Genomic DNA, 20927 nt, shown 5'->3' with positions numbered 1-20927 from the left:
AAAGCACAAGGTGATGTCAAGATATATTCTGGTACATATTCATGGTTTGAATATCTTTTACATGCTGCCTGTGCTAACTAGACACTCGTGAACATCTCCCGAGTAATACCATTACTATCACACATAGCCCTGAAAATGCCCCCTTGTTCCCACAACTCCAATGGCGCCCCCAGCTCAACAATCTTACCCTTATCCATAACACACACTCGGTCGTACTGAATCACGGTACGAAGACGATGCGCAATAGCAATCAGAGTCTTCCCTTCTAGACCAGTCGCCAGTGTCTCTTGCACGAGTGCATCGGTCTCAGGATCAACACTGCTCGTCCCCTCGTCCACCAGCACAATACGCGTATTACGAAGAAGCGCTCGAGCAAGCGCAATCAGCTGCCGCTGCCCAAGGGAGAAGTTGAGGCCTTCGGCTTCGACGGCTGTGTCAAGTGTCACGCGCGTCTCTCGAGGTTTGCCAGAGTCAGTATTGTCCGGGTCCTCCCCCTCCATGACACTGCTTGTCAGGGCTTCTCCCTCAGGTATTGCGAGTGGCTTTTCGCTGTCTGGGAGGAGATGCGCCTTGCGGAGAGCATGCCATAGCTCAGTATCTGTGTGCTTGTTGAAAGGGTCTAAATTCGAGCGGATAGTGCCCTGGAAGAGAGTGGGATCTTGTGGAATGATCGCCAAAGCGCTTCGGAGCCGGTGAAGACCAATCTGGCCTATGTCGACACCATCGATGGTAATGCGCCCGCCAGAAATCTCTGTCAGTCTGAAGAGGGTTGACAGAATGGTGCTTTTTCCAGCACCGGTGCGGCCAACGATCCCGAGTCTCTCACCCCCAGCGATCCTGAGGCAGAAGTTATCGACCACCAGCGGAAGACCAGGGCGGTAGCGCATCTGAACGGCCTCGTACTCTATGGCTCCGTGCTCCGGCCAAGAAGGACGCACGCTGGCGCCATCGAGAGAAGCTTCCTGGTGCAGAGAGTTTGTGTACTGAAACAGACGTTCTGTATTCGACATGGAGTTGTTGACCTCGATCAGATACTTAACCACGACCTGCATCATGCCAACCATGGACATACTGTAAGTCAGAAGCAGACCCGAGATACTAAGAGCAACAGGTAGTGCGTTAGTGACCACGAGAATACCAGTGACCAAGTTCAGTAGGATGCCAATGTTGTCGAGCCGAACAGATAGCCAATTGTGGCTGGCGAATGTCAGAAAGTTGGCACTGTCCATGTCATCGATGGCTTCATGGACCAATTTGACGAACTGCAGCTCCCGATCATAGGCCCGTATACAAGCAGCCCCAATAAGAGCTTCATTGAGACGAGCAAAGACCACACCATCGAGTATCAGTTGGTGTCGCCTCAGCTCCCGCGCACTGCTCCTGTAATAAGAGATACACCACCAGAGTGCTGTCGCGCCAAACACTAACGCGATGGCAAACTGCTATTCATCAGCTTGATTATAGGAAAAAGAAGCGGTGAAAGATAACTTACATAGTAGAAGTAGGCAACGATGAGAACATAGGAGCCCAGAAGCGCTGCTACGTTGATTAGGAGTTGCTGCACAGCAACGACCAGGTTGTTGTCCAGCGCATCAATGTCTCTTGTAAAGCGATATATGATACGACCAAGAGGGGTGGTGTCGAAGAAAGACATGGGTGCCCTGAGAGTCTGCCAGAGCGCATTGTTCGACATGACCTGGCTCGATTTGATACATACCAAGCAGGTGATGAGAGAAGACGAGAACACTAGAACGCATTGAGCGAGACTCAGGCCGGCGTATATGCCGATCTGGTTTGTGCTCGTCAGTGGATCTGCTCAAGTTTCATGATATTGGAGGGAGAAACTCCTACATTCTGACCACGGGTAAGGCCGTACTTGTTGTCCACCCACCATGAAAGCCATAAGCCTCCCAGAATGCTTGACGCTCGGAAAAGGAGCTGTCCAACCACCATGGCAAGGCCATTCCACAGGGAGCCAGAAGCCCGCAACCACGAAACATATACGGAGAAGGGAACGCTATCAACAATCTTGGCCTCTTCCTGCATCAAAACCTCGGCTTTCGTCGTTGTGTTGTTGGGGCCCACGGAATCACCCTTCTTGTCTTCAGTGCTATTAGCCTCCTTTTGCTGATGTCCTCCAGCGGCGACCAGGCTAGCGAAGGCAGGGTGAGATTTAATCAATTCCTCATAGGTGCTCATGGCCTCAATACGTCCGTCGACCATCCAGATGATTCTGTCAAGCCGGGACAGGAGATGAAGGTGGTGAGTTGCTAGGAACCGGCATTTATCCTTGAGCAAACCGCAGATGGCCTCGTTAAAGATATGTGTACCTACATGCGCATCTACCGCAGAGAGTGGATCGTCGAGTATCACGATGCCAGCGTCAGAGTATATCGCGCGGGCGATGTTGATGCGTTGCTTTTGCCCCCCTGACAGAGTCACACCTCTCTCACCAATTTCTGTCATATCGCCATGTGGAAGGAGTTCAAAGTCCGGTAATAAAGCACAGGCGTGTACCACATCGGAATAAAGCTTCTGATTGAAAGGCTTCCCGAAGGTGATGTTGTCTCGCACACTGGCGTTTTGAATCCAAGCATACTGTGGGCAATAAGCCCTGTCAGCGGCAAACTGCAAAATGCCACCCGTCTGCCTCATATCTCCCGCGAGAGCGCTAAGAAGGGACGTCTTGCCAGATCCAACACCTCCGATGATGCCGATGAGCTCGCCTTTCTCACATTCTAAGGAAATATCGTTCAGCGAGAACGGCACGTCCCTATCCCGGACTGGGCGGATTTCTGTATCTGAAGTTTCGGCTTCCTTCTTTTCAAGCCCTGCTCGATGTCTTCTTATAGCTCTCGACAGGCGGTTCTTGTTCTCTTTAGCCACACCCTCCTCGTTTGCTGGTGGGCTCTCCCACGTGAAAGATGCATTGCTGAGTTTGACAGCTGGAGCAAGGCTGGCATCTGGAACGGTATGCGCTTGTACTTCTTCCGCGAGAAGAAAGTACTCGATCCTCTTGATCGATTGGACTGCGTCGGCAGCAAGGCTCAAGGATACGGGGAGCCAGTTGGTCGGTACGCGGAGCAGGTACAGCATCGCTAATGACGAGAAGACAACCGCTGGATCAAGACTGCCATTCACCACCGCGTACACAATGAACGTGATCATGATGGCAAGAACAGGTAGAAACTGAGCGAGGGTTCCTACAGCGCACCTGATCAGGTGCATGATACGCAAGGCTCGAGTCTCAGACGCTCTGATGTTTCCAAGTCGGCTTTGAAAGAATCCCTCCCAGCCAAAGTACTTCACGACACGAATACTCTGGAGAATCTCTTGCGTAAGTGTGACTCGCTGGTCAGTGACTATGTTGATGCGATTCCGGCTTGCTACCAGCGGTCTCGTCGCGTATGTCACTGCAGCGAGACCAAAGATGAGAGTGGCTGCTCCTGGTAGAGCTGTCCAGCCCAGGTTGTAAACCAAGAGTCCGACTGTTAATATGAGCTGATAGAGGGAAAGCCATGAAAGGTGGAAAGCTGCCAAAGCCTGCTCGATTCGGGCGGTGTCATTGGAGACCAGGCTCATCACACGCCCATTGGACCAGCCTTTCTCATCTACCCGACAAGGAACATCATCGTATGGACTCGAACCCTCACTCCCTGTTTGACCTCCAGCCTTGGCCCTATTGGACAGTTTCAGTGACTTATTGAACGCCATAGCTATCAGAACGCTGCGTGTCTGTCCACCGAGTAACATGCCCCGATAGTAAAACTGACTCGAGGCGAAAGTCTGAAGCATCTGCAAGATTGCTATACCGATGACATAGCCTATGCCAACTGCTACCGGCTTAGAGCCGCGTGTGTCGTGTCCGTCGGGGTAGGCATGTTGAACCCACTCAATAAGGAATCGCAGCGTGAAAGGCGTCATCACTTGTAGAGTCGACACGACGAACTGACTGACAGCGCCGAGCCAAAAGTCAAACTTGAAGACTTCGTAGAGCGCCCATAGGAGAGGAAGGCGATTGCGAGCCAATACTCGTTTTCGAAAAGCGGTGTCAAGACTGGGCTGGAGCGTATCCATCAACCTTGCGTCTGACACTGTCCAGATATCATTGCGTTCCAGGTGACGCCGGTATCCGATCTACAACATAAGTTCTAACTGTCAGCACGTAGAAACATTACATATACAACATAGATAGACAGGCGGGTATAGCCTCACGGTCATGAGCGGACTGAGCCAAGCAAACCAAAGTTTGCTCAAGAAACCTGCATCTTGTTCCGCAGTCACCTCCCTCTTCTCAGGAATGTCAGGGACATGGTGTTGGCCGAATGGCCTCGGCCACTGAGAGCGCATCTGCCAGACTGATGCTGATGCGCACAAGGCCTGTAGGTATCACGCCCGCAGGGGACGGTTGCAATGGATGGGAGAATAGGTGGCAGTGGCAATACCCTCAAGACCTCAGATTGAGCCTGACTTTGGCGCTTTACCTATATGGCACGGCACAATGCCATTCATCACATCACGTATGTTTGCGACCACGTATTTCACGTGCCCGTCTCCCCAACAAGACATCTCTCATAAGTTCCATTGTTGGCTACACCCACGAACAAAATCGGAGGTCATGCTCCGGAATAGCTGTTGGTTGTTGACAAGCACCTCTTCTCTTCCCTCATGAGAGGTCGTAGCTTGGAACCTCCACCTGCAAGGTCAACATCCCAGTCAATGCAAGGTCATCGCGCTAATGCACAGTCACTGATAACGGACCGAGCCGTCTTGGCCTTACAACTTACCCTGAACCTTTGTCAACATGCACGTCTATACATGCGTTTGAACCAAAATGATCTGTTAGTAGAGTTTGAATCCCGTGTCAGTAAGTACTTTAGGCATGTACTTCAAATGTCTTTGTAGTTGAGTTCCATTCATGTGATGAAGCTGGTGGATCAAAGCGGCTGCATTACCCATAACATCTGGAACAATTGTATACCACTGGTGCAATGACAGTAGACGAACCGTTTCCATCACCTATCACGTCAAGCAGTACGTCAAGCAGCCCTCTAATTACATGCAATCACTGATTCGATGGCAAGGCGGTCAACATGCAATGCAGGACCAGCTGCCAACGCAGCTATACACGACGATTGATAGGTTCATGCTTGAGTCAGGAGAAGTCCTGACCAACGCGACGGTGGCCTTCACTGTAAAGGGTCGACTTAACACTCAGAAAACCAATGCCGTCATCATATGCCACGCACTTTCCGGCAGTGCTGATGCTGCGGACTGGTGGTCACCGCTTTTATCATGTCCTGAGAACCCAATCCTTGATCCCAACAGGTTCTGCATCATCTGCTGCAATTCCTTAGGAAGTCCATATGGCTCATCGAGCCCGCTATCTGTAAGACCAGGCAGTGCATCTTATTATGGACACACGTTCCCGAAAACAACTATTCGTGACGATGTACGGTAAGTATACGCTCTAGTCTAGGCGTAGCTAAAGGCTGACTCGCTTTCCCGAATAGAATCCAAAAGATAGCCGTTGAATTGCTCGGGGTGCGATCGATATATTGCGTTATAGGAGGCAGCATGGGCGGCATGATGGCGCTGGAGTGGGCATTGCTTGGCCAGCATTTCGTACGATCCATGGTTCTCGTCGCGACCGCAGCCAGACAAAGTCCTTGGGCCATAGCCTGGAGTGAGAACCAACGGGCAACCATAAAGTCCGATCCCAAGTTCCGTAGTGGGCGCTACGGTGACGATCCTCCTCGAGATGGCCTCGCGGCTGCACGCATGGCAGCCATGATATCGTACCGAACGCACTCATCTTTCGAAAAGCGATTCGGAAGACGCAGGTTGGAGACTTACGCGGCGCCCAATAAGATGCTCTCGAAAGTCAACGGTAACCGTGTGCCATTCGCGGTCGATGTGCAGTGTGCAGCGCGAGATGATGGGCACTATGACAAGTCGGGTATATTCTTGGCGCAAAGCTATCTGCGTTATCAAGGAGAAAAGTTCAATGCTCGCTTTGACGCCAACTGCTACCTGCATATCTTGGACAAGATCGATTCCCATGACATCGCCCGTGGCCGGTACCCGGGGTTTTCAGATGATGAGGCTATGCTCAAAGTCCTCGGTCAGATTCGACAGCGCACATTGGTTGTCGGGGTCCCTACTGATGGTCTCTACCCACTCTCTGAGCAAATTTTCTTGTCCCAGGGTTTGAAGAATGCAACTTTTGCAACGCTCCAGAGCGACGATGGGCATGATGCGTTTCTCATCGAAGGTGAACAGCTCAATGGATTGTTGCGATCATTCTTCGGCTCGGATCATGACCTACAGACATCGATAGAATAAATGTTCCACTTGTTATAATAGACCAAATCTTGTTCTGCGGCCGACTTGCTTTGAGACGTCATCGTTGGTGGTGGTGCATATCGTGACCGTGGTGATAAAAGCAACCGTCTGTATAGGTAGTTCAAATCCGAATATTGCCATAAATCTATTCCAATCAAGCCGCATAAAAGTACCATAATCTAGATCTTGACGCTGAATACAATTATCGAGACTAAAGCGAAGAGAAAAGCAGCGAATCCAAAGGGCAGTCCGAGCCAGACTTGGCCCCAACTCATACCAACGCGGAAGGCCAAAGCCATTCCTGGGCCTGCCACCAAGCTTCCTATTCCTTCTGCGACTGAAATAAGCGCATAGAGCCGCCCTATGTCGCTTGTCGCGTTGGGGTGCCGAGACTCTACAAGGCTGGTTGCTAGGCTGCGCATGGTCGGCGCAAAGCCCGAGCCCAAGGTGGATATAATGAGTCCTGAAAGGATGTTTAGTTTCTAGATGTGGCATGCCTCAGAAATTCCTGGCTTACCAATTATCATGCCGACTGAGGTCTCTGACAAGAATATGATCAAACTGCCTAGAACCAAGAGGATGATGCTTGTCTTGCCGATCCAAAGGTCTCGAGAGGTTGCGCTCCAGCTTACGAGTGCGTATGTAGCAACGAGAGGCAGTATGACTGTGAACAGCGCAATGTTTACGCCTGCCCGTAGTGATATGAGAAATCCTGCCTAGATGTCGAAATGTGTCAAAAGTTCATTCGCGCCAATGGGTCTAGAGAGTATGAACTCACCTGCGCTAAAGTCCATCCATATCGCTTCGACACATATTGGAAGAGTATGTTAGTAGCTTGGCGGCCGACCTTGGAAATGAGGAAAGTAAAGACAAGGGCGGACAGGGCTCTGTCTGTAATGACGAAATCGAACGAGTCTTTGTTACGAGTAAGCCAGCTACCCCATTTGCCGTCACTCTTGGATGGTATCTCTGCCTGTTCATTGATTGTGTAATCCGAAGAGATGCCATTGGCGTCCTCACGAGATCTATTAGATTCAACCACTGGCAGTGTTTCCGGTAAGCCAAGTGCTAAAATAACACTAAGTCCTTGGAAGGCCACTGCCAGCAGGAGAGGGATCCATGTGTTCTTGTGCATCAACATCGAGGTGATTGGAGGGACAATCAGATCTGCGACAAGGTCGGTGCAAAAGCGATAAAAGAACACGGTACTCCTGACCTCTGCTGGCACAACATCAGCAACCACTGTAGTGAGTAAGGTTGTGCCAGTTGTTGGGCCACCTCCGATAATGAAGAAGAGTGACGATAGCCAGACCACGTTCAAAGGTAAATGCAGGACCCCGACCTTCGAAAATATGGTCAATACTATTAGAATGTGAATATAAGTTTGGCGATACTCACAAAGAACAGGGTCGACGCCCAGGACAAAGTATACCCAGTCAAGGCTAATACCAGAATCCATTTACGTCCACGCAAATCTGCCACGTAGCCATAAGGGATTGGAAGCAGGATTGCGGGAATGGCATCGAAAAAATACTGCCAGCCCACGACCGAAGCAACCTTGTCCTGCACTGGGTCGATCTTACAGAGGCGCTCGGGGACAGACCCGTCACGGTCCACCAACGACGGATCGTGCCGTAGATAGTGGCGGGTACAGGCAACGGACTCAAAGAGCCGCACTCTTGGCGCAGCGTAGAGAGATTCGCCAACGTCTGAAATGACTGCGAGGACGATGCAGAGCACCACGACGTAGATCCATGGCCATGAACAGCGAGTGCGGTGCGTATTCAAGTTCTCAATTGGCCTGGGTTCGCTGCTTGGTTCTTCGGGCTGCGGTGAGAGGAGGGCTGTCTCTTCATTGACGTGGTCCCCGTGCCCATTTTCGCGATGTTGGTGCATTTTTTACTTGATGAAACTCATGAGGATGTAGGAAAAGAGAGAAGTTGAAGAAAGACGTGCTGTTGATTGAGAGCGCATGGCGATTAATGCCTTGACTAGGGGGGTGACTGAGACGGGAGATAAGACAAGCATGGGTCTATGCAATTGAAGTGACATCACAGCCAACAGCGAGAACTTTTGTGGGTGTGTCAAGGGTGAAGTTGATTACAGCCCGGATACGTATGACAGGTCATCATCAACCCGCGGTGTTATGAGCAGCGTCACGGATGTCACGTGCCGTCTTGGATACTCAACAGTTTCCCTTGTTCCATTTGGATAGCGCTCTTGGTACTTCATTTACTACCTGGTACTTGAAGTATTTATGTCCTATCATTCCCTGTTTGCCGCTATTCAGTATGTTGGGAGATACATTGGCCAACGCTGATATTGGCTGGTGCTCACATTCTGTAATTGACGGGCTAGTACGGGAACCAACATGACTGAGTGCACCAAGGCGGTCATCCTTTCAGATGTAAAGGGTTAAAGCAACGGAGAATCCCACAGGATACCGAAGATGCGAGAGTGACCCATACTAAACTACCCTAGAAATGATAAAACTCGCATTCGCGTTCTTCCCAGGCTCGCCATTCAACTGGCATGTGAGGACTGGTCGCAATCTCTTCACCAGACGCTGAGTCTGAATCTTGGCTGGCTGTATCAACGGTTAGTCGCCTCTCGCCCCGTTCAACTTGTGTAACAAAACTTACAGGATATGCCATGGTCTTGATAGAATGGGTGCTTCGGGTCAGCACAAATGCTCCCGATCGCATGCGAGACACCACGCTGAGCAGGATATCCTCCTTCTCTAGCGTCGTTGATCCAACTGCCGCGTTGAAGTAAACAACATCATGCTCGCGGAGGTCCTGAGGAGCGTCTTTGATATCGCCCGCCTCGAATGTGCAGTGCTGCGTGTCCTCGCAAAGGCTGTCCAGGACCTTGATGCTCTTCTCTAGACGATCGGGGAGAAGCTCCAGACTGTGGATTCGCACAGTTTTGGCTTGCTTGTTGGCCCAATTAGTCACCCAGACAGCTGTCTCTGGCATTGCACCAGATCCCAGGATGGCTATGGACTCGGGAGCCTTGTCCATGACGGATAGGAGGCCTGACCACTCAGCTTTGAGCACATATTCATAGAATTCATGAATCGGAGTGGTGTTAAAGACCTGCCAAGCTGGATGGGACCAATTAGTGAGGATGCACAGTAAGTGCTCAGGTTCATACCGTCAGTTGCGTTTTGCGCAGCTGCAACCCTGTCCGCCCACGTCACTTCCAATGCACCCTCGCACTCTCCCATGACATATCTGATATCTGGCATGAGGCCCAAGATGTCTGGATGAGCGAGAACCGCTGTCTCCAGCTCAATGTCGAGGGTCGTGAAGCCTATGACTTTGTAAAACCGTTCCCAGAATGGGACGACCTGATCGGTCTTTTCGGGCGTGTCCAAGGGGCATAAGACTTTTGCAGCCTTGATGTTTTCTACCATGGTCTTTACATAGACTTGAGCTTCGGCTTCCAAGTCTCGGCCCGGGATTATTGAGTCAGTGGTCATCGTTGCGGAGGGTAAAAATGAGACTGGGGCAAAATGATAGATTGAGTGTGATAAAACACTTGCAATGAAGCGTTTGTAGTCAGTTTGTAGTTCGCGACGAAATGGTCATTCAGTCCTCTTTCGCATGTGTTTTCAACTTCACAGTTCCAGGGGGAGCTGATTTTCAATCACCAGTTATTCGTCTAGTCAGAGACTCAGTCTGCCTGCGATTGACAGAGCTGCACAGTCATATACTCCCGGGGATCCTGCAAGGTCTTTGACCAGCAGTAGATCGCGGTCAGGAAGCTTACCATCATACCAGATACAGACACGAATCTGCAGGGTCATTCGCCACATCAACGCCTCATCCTGCATAGAACCTCTGAACAGGCCGGTCGATTTATGGCTCTGATACTGCTCAAGTCGCCTGTCTAGGTAACTGCATATTCTGGTCAAGTCTATATCGATAAATCCATCAATATGAGTCCCTCGAGTACCTTAGACGAGGCCACAAGAGCGTACACAAGCAGCACCACTAAGAATGGTGAACACAACTCCAACGGGTCATCTACGTCAAAAGTAGTGTCAAAGGCTACCCGCAAGTGGCATTTTGATACTCTTCAGGTCCATTCTGGTCTCGAGAATGAAACAGCCCATGGGCAATGCTCCCTGCCAATCTACAACTCGGCATCATTCCGCTTCAAGTCATCCAAGAGCATCGAGGATGCCTACAGCTTTTCAGATGGCCCGAGGAGCCAGTTTTACATGTACAGCCGACTTTCCAACGTGAGTACTTTCTGATTTTCCAATCCAGTAAAATGGTGACTGACGAATGTGAAGCCAAGTAATGTCGGCTTCGAAAAGCGCATGGCCGCTCTGGAGCTCGGGAAAGACGCTCTTAGCTTCGCAAGCGGTGCTGCTGCAATTTTGACAGTCGCGCAATCCTTGGTGACTGTTGGTGATAATGCTGTTGTGAGCGGTTCTGTTCACGGTGGAACATATCATCAATTTGAAGTCATCCTCCCTGCCATGGGTCTAGAGTGTCGCATCATGGATACAAATGACCTAGAAAAGGTCGAAGCGGCGATTGATGAGAGGACCAAGTTCGTCTTCACTGAGACCATCAGCAATCCCAAGTTCGCAGTAGCAGACTTGGAGGGTCTTTCAGCCATTACCCGACGTGCAAGGATTCCTCTGATCGTCGATGCTACCTTTTCAGCTGCTGGCTTCTTCTGCCAGCCAGCGAGATTCGGTGTCGACATTATCATCCACTCAGCTACCAAATGGATCGGTGGTCATGGAACCACGTTGGGGGGAGTTGTCATAGAGACTGGTGTTTCTGACTGGCAGTCCAATGCAGCTCGTTATCCTCATCTTCACGCAAAGAGAGGCCGCGAAGGCACGGACACCAGCCTCTACGACCAGTTTGGCAACGAGGCATACATGAGCTTCCTGCGATGGGAGTTCATGCGCGATACAGGAGCTTGTCTCGGTGCGCAGGCAGCGCAGCAGCTCTTCATCGGCGTCGAAACCCTTTCGCTTCGCTGTGAGCGCCAGCACCGTAACGCTCTGTTCATATCGTCTTGGCTGCGCAACCACCCGCGCATCGCTTGGGTCAAGTACTTGGGCTTTGAAGACCACCCGTATCACCAGCTCGCCTTGAAGTACCTGAAAGGATTTGGAACTGTCATGACCTTTGGGTTCAAGGGGACGGTGGACATGGCATTTGATGTTGTGGATTCATTTGAGATTATCTCGAATACGCCTAATGTGGGGGATGCAAAGACTACTGTAGGGCATCACTGGTCGACGACGCATAAGGGATGTTCTGCTGAGCAGAATGAGGCAATGGGTGTGTATGAGGATTTGTTCCGGTTGTCCCTTGGTATTGAAAAGGTGGACGATCTCATTGCTGATTTCCAGCAAGCATTTGACGCAGTGCCACTCAGAACCTAACTGATTCATTTTGGATTCATCATTCAATTTAATTGTTGTCATGAATTTGGGAAGCACAAACGCAGAAGAGATATAAGATAGCCGTGTTCCTTTGAATAAAAGGGTAGAGAATCAAGAGTATCACACATGTTTGGAAAAACTACAAAGTCCTGAAAGCTATTGTGGCGTACTGTACCTGGGAGAGCACGACTGTTGATTTCTGTAGAAAATGTGCCTTAGTGACGATTCCAGGCTTGCGTCATCAGAATGCTCATGGAGTGGTATTTCGTAGGTGGACAGCCATAAACGCAATGTCAGGCCAGCCAGAGGCTGACTACCCCTGAAAGCCCTCTGGACGAATGCTGTCGAAGCTGCCGTTGGTTGTGCACAAGTCAACGTGCAGCGTGACCATGCATTGTCAGAATGCCCCGCGTGAACAGAGCCCCTTGGGCCTGTTACCCAGTACTTTCATTGCGTAATGAAACGTGATGTGTGTTTGTGGCGTAGGGTGGACTTCAAACATAAGATCCTGGGAACAACTATCTGAGTCTTGATATCCAGACACTAGGTTCTCTCTGCTGGAATAAGCTCACAGCCACAAATCTCAACTGCAAATAACACTTCTAGCCCACAACTTAGACATCAATACGATATCCAGACACATGTTTCTCACCCACGTCCGATTTTAGCAATGGCCGAACAAACACGACTCCACATCTGGCTGAACTTGCCAGACAACCAAGGTCAGTTTATCTGATCAGAACACAGACATTCATGCTAACGGGCTTCCGTCAGTCTCAATCGAGTGTGAGTGGCGATATGTACAACAAAGCGGGAACGAGGCTCAGCAATTCCATAATTTGTACCTTGCGCCCAAAGTTCGCAACTCAGAACCACTGGAGACCTCCCTTGGTCCCGGGGTGTGGATCTCGAACAATGATACTCAGTCGAATGCTTCTCAGTTTAGAAAGAGTCAAAATTCAGCCATCGCCGCGCTTCTCCAGGAATGCATCGCGCAAGAAGAAGGCATGTGTGTCTTCCAGGTTCCTAGAGTGAGCGGCTTTGCAGGGCATGCCGACCCTTGGGCCTTTCGTGTGGCAGACTGTGCCCTGGTTTCTTCGACCAAGTCATTTCTCTCGCCACTTCAGGAGATAACAGCTCCTTCCGATTCCATGAGCAACATTGATGGCGTATTCAAGACCTTGGAAGCATCGATAGGTGCTATTATATCCCCTCTGGAACTGTGCAATGAGGCTATCGACAAACTTGAGTTTGAACTCACACGAAGGCTTTCCTTTCCCTTTATCTCGCCAGAGCCCATCCGCAAGCGGCGCATATGCTTCCTGATATGGAGTCGCATAGCGGCCAAGAGAGCGGCATGGGCTAATGCGAAGGCGCTGGGTATCGAAGTCGTAGTCATGAGTTCTGGCCCGTGGTCCAAGGATGACAAGCCACCACAGGAGTATCTGATGGATGGCTATATCAATATGGACATGACGACAGACGATGGCTTCTGGAAAAGAATCGTCAATGCGGTCAAGGCATACCCAGATCCAATAGATGGCCTCATAGGGCCGTGGGATATGTTCATGGTGCCGACGGCCAAAGCAGCGAGAGAGCTCGGACTCTATACACCAGGACCAGAGGCTTACTCGATTTCAACAAACAAGTATCGCACGCGCCAGATGCTCGATCCCGACGAGAAAGACTTCTTCACGGTACAGAGCCTCAAAGAGCTGGATTCGAGACTGCAGTCTCCTAAATCCGTCAATTTCCCGGTTGTATGCAAACCAGTCGCCGGACTGAGCAGCTGGGGAGTCTACCGCGCAAACAACGCCCCGCAGCTGCGTGAAGCCGTCGAGAAATCTCTCATCGTCAGCCAAGAGCTTCCTGACCTGAGGGTTGTCGTCGAACCATACATCGATGGGCCTGAAGTAGATTGCAACATCGTCCTCTTCAAGGGCCGGGTTCTGTATACTGAGATTGTAGACGACTTTCCTTGCTCCGCAGACCTTGCGGAGGATCCCACAGGAAAGCTCTTCACAGAGTCGCAGGCGGCTGTGCCCTCGAGGCTCCCTGAGAATGAGCAGCGGGCCATCACAGACGAGGTTGTCTCGGCAGTTCGTAAAATGGGCTTCGACACTGGCGTGTTTCACTGTGAGGCCAGAATTTGCAACTCATCCATGAGATACACTTTCACCAAAGGCGCAACTATTCCGGACCTTGAGCCTTTAGCAGAGCCCAGACGTTCTGAGGACACTCCAGTATATCTCCACGAAGTCAATGCCAGGATGCCGGGGCCAATGAGTTCAGCCTCCAGCGTCATCTCGCGCGGGATCGACTTTTGGATGCTGGGCGTTCTCTGCGCCGTCGGTGAATGGTCTCGATACGAAGCGTTTTCAGTTCCATTTCTGCATCCTGAGGTCACCGACAACACGTGGCTCATCAACTGCATCGTGCCCGTCAGCCTGGAGCGCATCAAGCCCCTGTTCCCCGATCATCCGGCAGATCAGCTTGGACATCAAGCGGTGGACAGCAGTCACAGTCCTATATTGGAGCTAGCCAAGACCCACCCCCATTTGACGAAGCATGTGGCACGGCACCATGTGTATATAGAGCCTGCGACGAGATTGGGAGGCAAGGAGGGTGATTGGTTGTGGACTATGTGTATGGTGTTTCACACTCCGCATAGTCGGGAGCACGCATTCCAACTAGCTCAGGAATTCCCGGAAGTTTACGAGGCTTTTGTAAGGGACAGGTATGGCCATGGCTAGAATGATACAGCTGCACTGAGAAGTCAAGTTCCATGAGAGGTGGGTGGTGGGGGAAGCCGGCCTAGTAGGCATCTGAGATACATGGGGTTGATGTGAGTGACGGTGTCCGTGAACGATAGGGTTAGGAGGTTCAGCATTCGCTTAAAAGGTGTACATGAGTAGACTTTTAAAGCTCTTTGTAGGTACCTGTATCTACACTGTTCCGACTGTATATAAATTACTGGGCATCCCTACATCGACGTCATTTGATCAAGCTGATACATCCGCCCCACTCTGGCTGCCTTGACGGTATCGGACTAACCGTTTTGCCGAAGCCGAACTTCTGCCTCTAGCCTCCTGTTCGCGGTTCACAATTCACGCTTATCACCATCATTCAATCTCTCTCAACCTTCGCCATAATTATCGCCGCTCCTGAAACCTTCGCTTTCTTTCCATCTTAGTCCTCACGCACTTCGCCCATCAGCCTTTCGCTCATTTCGACCCGACCGAACCCTTTCTCAACAATGCTCACCGAGAGAAGCCCGTGAATCGCGCTACAGCCGTTGCAAAATTCCGGATTATACCCACCCAGCAAGCGTGTTCTGCCTCGCTTCGTGGAATAACCGGGGCTTGTAGAAGGGACCTGCTCAAATCTCGCAGTTCATCTGGAGTTTGGGGCGACCTAGCAGTTTCATCTGGAGGTCACAGGTAGCCTGGCAGCGAAGCCGGCTTCTCTTTGGTGTGCGTTGTCGAGTTTGGGGGCTGCAGGTAAGTCCCGAGATTTGTTGTACTGACCATTTAGTATCCCGGCAGTCAGCGGTATGTGATTCACTGCACGAACTATGGCGACTCCATCATGCGTCGATATTGAACAGACACCCGCCGTCGTTGAGTGGGAATGGGAGGGCGCGACGCGTTCCTTGGCCACTCCAGATCCAGACAATGTCCCGATACGATTCACGATACATATCGATTCGACCCACGGCAAGCATCGCGCTCATTTCGAGATAGTTGTTCCTGTCAAATTTAAAGACAAGCCGAGTAGTGCGGCAGTTTTCTTACGAATTAGCCCTTTATTCATCACTTGTTTCCGCTTCTCTACAAACATTGACGCTTTGGACTCTTTGAAAAAGCAGCGGTTTAGCTGCGCTGCATGTCTTGAGTTCGAACTGAGCAACTCTATCGCCGTACTCGTCCCCAGCTACCTCAAAGAGCCAATATCAGCCGCCCGACCACGCTCTGGCAAGGTTCTAGACTCTCTCTACGAGCTATCCCATGTCACTTCTCTACGAATATATATCCAGGATTCTCTGTTATCCCTCGACCAACTCAATTCCATCAGCGACAGAGCAACAAAGGGTCAGCTCGAGCCCTTTTCTGGCCCCGAGTATGACATTTCGCGCATGTTCAGTGGCAGCGGCGCAAAGGCTACAACACTCGTACCACCCAAACCTCCATCATATGAGAAAGCGACTAGCTCGCACCCGCCGAGCGCTCCCTCATATCAACGTAAACGACCTCGACAGGACAGTCCCCAAGCGCCCGATAGCATCAGCCAAGTCTGGGACAGGCTACAGAAGCTAGAGTCCTTATTTCACAGCAAGGTTGGAGAGCTAACAGCTGAGAATGCTAAGCTCCGGGACCAGAAGCCAAAGCCCGACGAGCCGCAAGCTGAGACTACCCAGCCTACAGATCAGTCACAGGTGGTTATAGAGCTGAGAGCTGAGAACACTCAGCTTCGTGAAGAGGTTGAGCGTTTGAAGAAGAGGCAGGAGGATCTTGAGGCAGAGGTTGCATCGCTACAAACCGCACAAAGAAATGAGAAAGATACAGAGGAGGTTGCAATAATAGAAATTCGAGACGACATTGAGTCACTGGAGCGTAGACTGTCTTGGGTTGAGAATGGAAAAGATGAATACTTCATGAAGCAAATAAAGCAAGAAATCTTTGACGAGTTAGCAACGCGTATCTTGGGCGGCTAGGGCTTGCATCAAGGTACAAAATCAATCCAAAAGATCAAGACACTTTGCTGATACTCATCAGAAGTGAACAATGACTGAGATGCCAGTAAATGACGTTACGATCGCTGCTTTTTCAACATCAAACAAACTTGACAAGACGAACAACCTTGATCTTCCCTGCGAGCATTTGTGTGTATCATACAGCGTGACCAATCATGCTCCATCGCAAGCGCAAATGACACAACCCAAAGACACAAGAGCAAAGAGAAACCAGACGTTCAGGAGTATAAGCCGCATACCATCAGGTTCAAAAAAGTCATAGCTCGTTTATTGCCATACGTCCTCCTCTAGTTATGTTGCCAACCCGGATACCAAAAGAATTATCTATCTCAAAAAGTGACTGTTCTAGTCAAGCGCCTGATTAATGAAGCTCAGCTCCACCAGAGAGGAGAACGTTGACGAGCTCTTCGTCCTGAGCCCTCACTGCTACCTCGAGGGCCGTCATGTTGGCCGAGTCCCGAGCATTGATATTTGCTCCGTGATTCACGAGGAGTTCGAGAGCACTTGCACGTCGGAAGCGTACAGCGATGTGGAGGGGAGTTGTGCCGGAGCAGTCGCGCGAGTTCACGTCTGCGCCAGCCTTGATTAGCGAGAGGAGAATCCCCGTCGTTCCATTGCGGGCAGCGATGTGGAGTAGCCTAGATGGTCTACTGTTGAGATCGCTGGAGTCAGAGGTGAGTGAACTTGAAGACGCAGGCGGCGCTCGCGGCTCTGGGTTAGATATCCCTGGGGCTGGGACTGAGACTGAGACTGAGAGCTGACGAGGGCTAAGCGTGTCCACTAGTGAACCACTAAAACCAGGCCAGTCCTCATCGAGAGAAGAGGGCCAGGGCAGGGCGGTAGGGTCATCCAGGGGGCCGTCTAGTGCCCAGACGCCAAGGTCTTCCGACGCTTCGGCCCGTAGACAGGCGGAGTCAGAACCAGAGCCTGAGCCTGAACCTGAACCTGGACCTGGACCTGGACCTGGACCTGCACCAGGGTGTTGTGGCCGATGCAATAGCTGCGCCAAGTCCTGCGAAGTTGCTTCTGCAGTTGGCGTTGGCTGTACTGCGGCGTCCGCAGTAGCGTCGCTATGCTGCTCACGCTGCCGTTGGCGTGCTCCTAAGGCTTGTGAGCACAAGGTAGTTGCAGTGAGGTCGTAGTAACATACTCGATGCCCTCTTGGCGATTCTGTTGCGTTCGCGGAGACGCTGCGTTTCCTGCTGCTTAGGCGATGGGAAGAGGACGCAGGCTTCAAGCTCTTCCATTTCAATCGAGAGAGCCAAAAGATGGACGTTCACCCTGCTAGCGGCATAGAGCTTGGCTTTGGTGCACGCACGCACAAGTACAGTAGAAATTCAGCTTCCACGACCGCCAGACTAAAGCTAGAAAGCGCCGAGCCTCAAGAGTGGCGGTCCATACTAATAAACGACGGTGATGGCGTATAATACGGCTTCACGGCACAATCCTTGGCGCTCAGGAACGGGCAAAACACGACTCTGAACGTGCCGGCGGAGGAGGTTTGCGCATTTTGGACCCCAAACAGTCCAGGCGACAACATAAGAGAGCAAGGTTCTTGGCGGAAGTTAGCTACGGGTATGTTTGTTGTAGGCGTGTAATATACCGAATGAGGCAACTGGAGTGGCTGATTAGATCATAGAGGTATCATAACCGCGTTTGTCGGCCGTGCCGTAGACATACACAGACTAGACGGATTCCTTCTATATCCCAAAACAACAGGAGGCCGAGACGCCTTATATCAGAAGCTCCACTGATAAGAGAGGAGGCATGGGAATTAACAGGGCATAACTTGACATCTGCGATCCTACGCTAAACTACATCGAATCTAGCTGGTCGATCTTATGGAGTTCTCAGTGAATATAATTCTCCGTAGCACGACAGGTCCCGACTTGGCTTCACCGTACCCCAAGGTAAAGTAGTGTAAGATCGAGAAGCCGGTCTGGTTGTCAAGAGAGTAAGCTTAAACAATAACTATATGTAAGCTTATGTTCAGTTGTATCAGTGAACGATGTTGCTGGATACAGGTCCAGGTCGAGTCACAGACACACTTTTGTCCTGGAAATGAAGCATGTTGATGACCAATGGGATGACTGCCTGCCAGGACCTTTTGTTTACGCCGTTGCAGTTGGTGATGCAAGGTCAGAACAGCGGGCGCAACAGCGAATTATGACTGCGCGCCTCGCTTGTAGTATGTAGGCATGCACTGTTTGCTTAGGCGCGTTTGCCTCAGCATGTCGTTTTTTCTTTTTGCCACAGGTACCTGAAGATGTTGATCCAGCTAACTGAGCCGAGAAGTGATGACCATAGAGCACACCCAAACCGAACCAACAGTTCTGCGATTAGTTCTTGTTAGCACTATGGCGTGCTTGATGATCCTTGCTGGGCTCGTATGCGGCACGTTACTACATTTCTTACACGGCTGTATGGCGGGAGGATGACAATAAACTTGAGACTTTGATGTGGTGTGACAAAAGCACTAGACAAGTAAGGTACCTGGATGGTAGATATCGCTTGACACAGAGTATCAGGTCTCTTGACTTCTCGAGGCATGGTCAATGTGGCCTGAACGTTACCAGAATGGCTCTGACCTGGTGTGTATATCATGAGCTAGCATCATGAGTGTAGATGCCTCCCCGTCTTCGAGCTGTCGAATATCACCATTAGTCACTTCAGGCGACCACTCTCATATCCATCATCATGTCTCATTATGCATCCGAGGTCAAAGAAACCTCCCGAACAGATCACCCGCAAACAATAGCCACTATCAAGTATCAGATCGATGATGGCGTGCGACATACCTCGGAACAAGCTTGGAACAGGGGCTACACCAACAACCCCAACGTAAAGCAGATTCCTGTACCATACCCTCTCCATGATCTGCGCCCAGTAGCTTTCCCCAACGGTGCAGACTGGTCTTGGTCACATTCTGCAGAGATCCTGAAGGACTTTGGCTTCACCGCTATCAAGTTTGACCCGAAATGGGCCAAAGTCGACGACGAGGTGCAGGCTGGGGATTACGATGATTTGAAGACTTTAGAGGAGACTTACTTCCCTGAAGTCAAAGATTCAGTACTTAAATTGACAGGGGCGGCGCGTGTCTTTATTACGAATAGCATCGTTCGAAGAGGTGATGCACCGGTTAAGAAACCTGCGAATGGAGCCGGTAGCTCGGCGGCCGTCAATGTCAAAGACCAGAAGAGTGTACCTGATAATTACAAGGCATCAGATGAAACTCGGCCAACGCATCTTGCATCCTCTGACAACTCGAGGCCTGCGAGAGGAGCACATGTAGACTATACGCCTGTTGGTGCTCGGCGCTCTATCCGTCGCTGGAGGCCAGACATTTACAAAGCCGCGCTTGAAGTTGGAATTATTGACGCCGAGGACAAGATATGTGCCTCAGCTAGCCTTGATGCTCAAGATAAAGCAAGCAACGATATCATCGATGCCAAGTATAACGCAGAGGGCAAGCTGGGACCTCGATACGCAGCCTACAGCGTCTGGCGGCCCATGCGAACAGTCACGCGGGATCCGTTAGCAATGGCTCCTCGATGGTCATTTCCCCAGGATGGAGCATTAGGATTTCTTGGGTACGAGTCTAGAATGTTAGCTGCGCCTTCTATGGGCGGTGACTTTCTACGAGAGCTGGAGTCTGTGGTTATCAGCGAGGCAGACGCGAGAGCATACGAGGACTCGGGAGTGGTTGCGAGTGGAATGGAGAGTCCGAAGTGGTACTACCTCCCGGAGCAGAAGCCAGACGAGGTCATTGTGCTCAAGTTCTTTGATAGTGCTGCTCTTGGGGGAGGTTTGGTGTCTGGCGATGTTGGGGGTGCGCCTCATGCGAGTCCTGATCTTGGCGATACTGCTTACGGGCCGGCTCGTTGGAGTATTGAAGTTAGATGTATCGCCATATGGTGAAGGTTTGCAGTCCGGTGGTATCTTAAGGGGTTCATGTAGTTCAGAAGTCACAAGTGTTTTGTATCCCTATTAGGAGATGTTCAATTAACCTGGGTGCTTTCAAAAAGACGTCAAGAATACGCATATACCATACATCTAGTTGCGTTTGTTGGTCCATATATGCTAAAGGTATATCAGAATCGTAGCACTATCCAGTATCCAATGCTCACCCTCATACTCTCATGCTGCAGTATGGTGAAATGATACCAAGTCACACCGACCAATCCACATAAATCGCCAATTGCGTCCTATTTACCTTACCCTTGAAGATTACCTTATGCATATAATACTTACATAAGTAAAGGCCTGAAGAGGCAAAGACCCGCGTATGACCCTGCAGAGTCAGAGGCAATGGTACCAAAGTGGACGTGCTCCCTCGTATCTAGCCATGCTCCCAGCAGACTTCGCTCCTCTGTTCTCTTCGCCCTATGCAGTCTGTCTATCTTGCTATTG

At 50.8% G+C, this 20927-nt stretch overlaps 10 protein-coding genes across 21 annotated transcripts; 6 read left to right on the top strand and 4 right to left on the bottom strand.

Moving 5' to 3' along the window:
* Positions 1–65: 65 nt before the first annotated feature.
* FVEG_03149 (hypothetical protein) lies at positions 66–4221 on the bottom strand (the record flags this gene model as incomplete). Its single annotated transcript, XM_018890747.1, has 4 exons — positions 66–1439; positions 1493–1789; positions 1852–4137; positions 4216–4221. 4 exons carry the CDS (start codon positions 4219–4221, stop codon positions 78–80), a joined length of 3951 nt encoding a protein of 1316 aa, XP_018747118.1. The 3' UTR covers positions 66–77.
* FVEG_15197 (hypothetical protein) lies at positions 3847–4821 on the top strand. The gene has a single exon (XM_018904320.1). It carries the CDS (start codon positions 4326–4328, stop codon positions 4644–4646), a length of 321 nt encoding a protein of 106 aa, XP_018747119.1. The 5' UTR covers positions 3847–4325; the 3' UTR covers positions 4647–4821.
* A 238-nt stretch (positions 4822–5059) lies between these two features.
* Positions 5060–6451, top strand: FVEG_03150 (homoserine O-acetyltransferase; the record flags this gene model as incomplete). The annotated part of the gene is made up of 2 exons (XM_018890748.1): positions 5060–5457; positions 5514–6451. 2 exons carry the CDS (start codon positions 5060–5062, stop codon positions 6343–6345), a joined length of 1230 nt encoding a protein of 409 aa, XP_018747120.1. The 3' UTR covers positions 6346–6451.
* Positions 6366–8429, bottom strand: FVEG_03151 (hypothetical protein). The gene is made up of 4 exons (XM_018890749.1): positions 7744–8429; positions 7124–7687; positions 6863–7061; positions 6366–6808 (listed from the first exon to the last, which is right to left on the bottom strand). Exons 1-4 carry the CDS (start codon positions 8239–8241, stop codon positions 6525–6527), a joined length of 1545 nt encoding a protein of 514 aa, XP_018747121.1. The 5' UTR covers positions 8242–8429; the 3' UTR covers positions 6366–6524.
* Positions 8430–8812: 383 nt separating this feature from the next.
* On the bottom strand, positions 8813–9829 carry FVEG_03152 (hypothetical protein; the record flags this gene model as incomplete). Its single annotated transcript, XM_018890750.1, has 3 exons — positions 8813–8932; positions 8988–9451; positions 9502–9829. 3 exons carry the CDS (start codon positions 9827–9829, stop codon positions 8813–8815), a joined length of 912 nt encoding a protein of 303 aa, XP_018747122.1.
* Positions 9830–10288: 459 nt separating this feature from the next.
* FVEG_03153 (hypothetical protein) lies at positions 10289–11764 on the top strand (the record flags this gene model as incomplete). The annotated part of the gene is made up of 2 exons (XM_018890751.1): positions 10289–10594; positions 10649–11764. 2 exons carry the CDS (start codon positions 10289–10291, stop codon positions 11762–11764), a joined length of 1422 nt encoding a protein of 473 aa, XP_018747123.1.
* A 670-nt stretch (positions 11765–12434) lies between these two features.
* On the top strand, positions 12435–14517 carry FVEG_03154 (hypothetical protein; the record flags this gene model as incomplete). The annotated part of the gene is made up of 2 exons (XM_018890752.1): positions 12435–12486; positions 12539–14517. The coding sequence occupies 2 exons, from the start codon at positions 12435–12437 to the stop codon at positions 14515–14517; spliced, it is 2031 nt and encodes a 676-aa protein (XP_018747124.1).
* A 263-nt stretch (positions 14518–14780) lies between these two features.
* Positions 14781–18421, top strand: FVEG_03155 (hypothetical protein). 12 transcript variants are annotated; one of them, XM_018890756.1, is made up of 4 exons: positions 14870–16491; positions 16540–17191; positions 17302–18103; positions 18157–18362. In XM_018890756.1, the coding sequence occupies exon 1, from the start codon at positions 15339–15341 to the stop codon at positions 16476–16478; it is 1140 nt and encodes a 379-aa protein (XP_018747136.1). In that variant the 5' UTR covers positions 14870–15338; the 3' UTR covers positions 16479–16491; positions 16540–17191; positions 17302–18103; positions 18157–18362. The 12 variants fall into 12 exon arrangements, with proteins under 12 accessions (XP_018747129.1, XP_018747127.1, XP_018747134.1 ...); XM_018890759.1 differs by having other exon boundaries at positions 14781–17191; positions 17290–18092; positions 18157–18421; XM_018890757.1 differs by having other exon boundaries at positions 14781–17191; positions 17290–18103; positions 18157–18421.
* FVEG_03156 (hypothetical protein) lies at positions 16426–18204 on the bottom strand. Its single transcript, XM_018890765.1, has 3 exons — positions 18121–18204; positions 17668–18071; positions 16426–17618 (listed from the first exon to the last, which is right to left on the bottom strand). Exons 2-3 carry the CDS (start codon positions 17762–17764, stop codon positions 16879–16881), a joined length of 837 nt encoding a protein of 278 aa, XP_018747137.1. The 5' UTR covers positions 17765–18071; positions 18121–18204; the 3' UTR covers positions 16426–16878.
* Positions 18422–19067: 646 nt separating the features above from the next.
* FVEG_03157 (hypothetical protein) lies at positions 19068–20564 on the top strand. The gene has a single exon (XM_018890766.1). It carries the CDS (start codon positions 19215–19217, stop codon positions 20433–20435), a length of 1221 nt encoding a protein of 406 aa, XP_018747138.1. The 5' UTR covers positions 19068–19214; the 3' UTR covers positions 20436–20564.
* The last annotated feature ends 363 nt before the right edge of the window (positions 20565–20927 follow it).

Source organism: Fusarium verticillioides, chromosome 5 (genome assembly GCF_000149555.1).
Source record: "Fusarium verticillioides 7600 chromosome 5, whole genome shotgun sequence".
NCBI lineage: Eukaryota > Fungi > Ascomycota > Sordariomycetes > Hypocreales > Nectriaceae > Fusarium > Fusarium verticillioides.
This window is presented reverse-complemented; position numbering and strand designations above follow the sequence as displayed.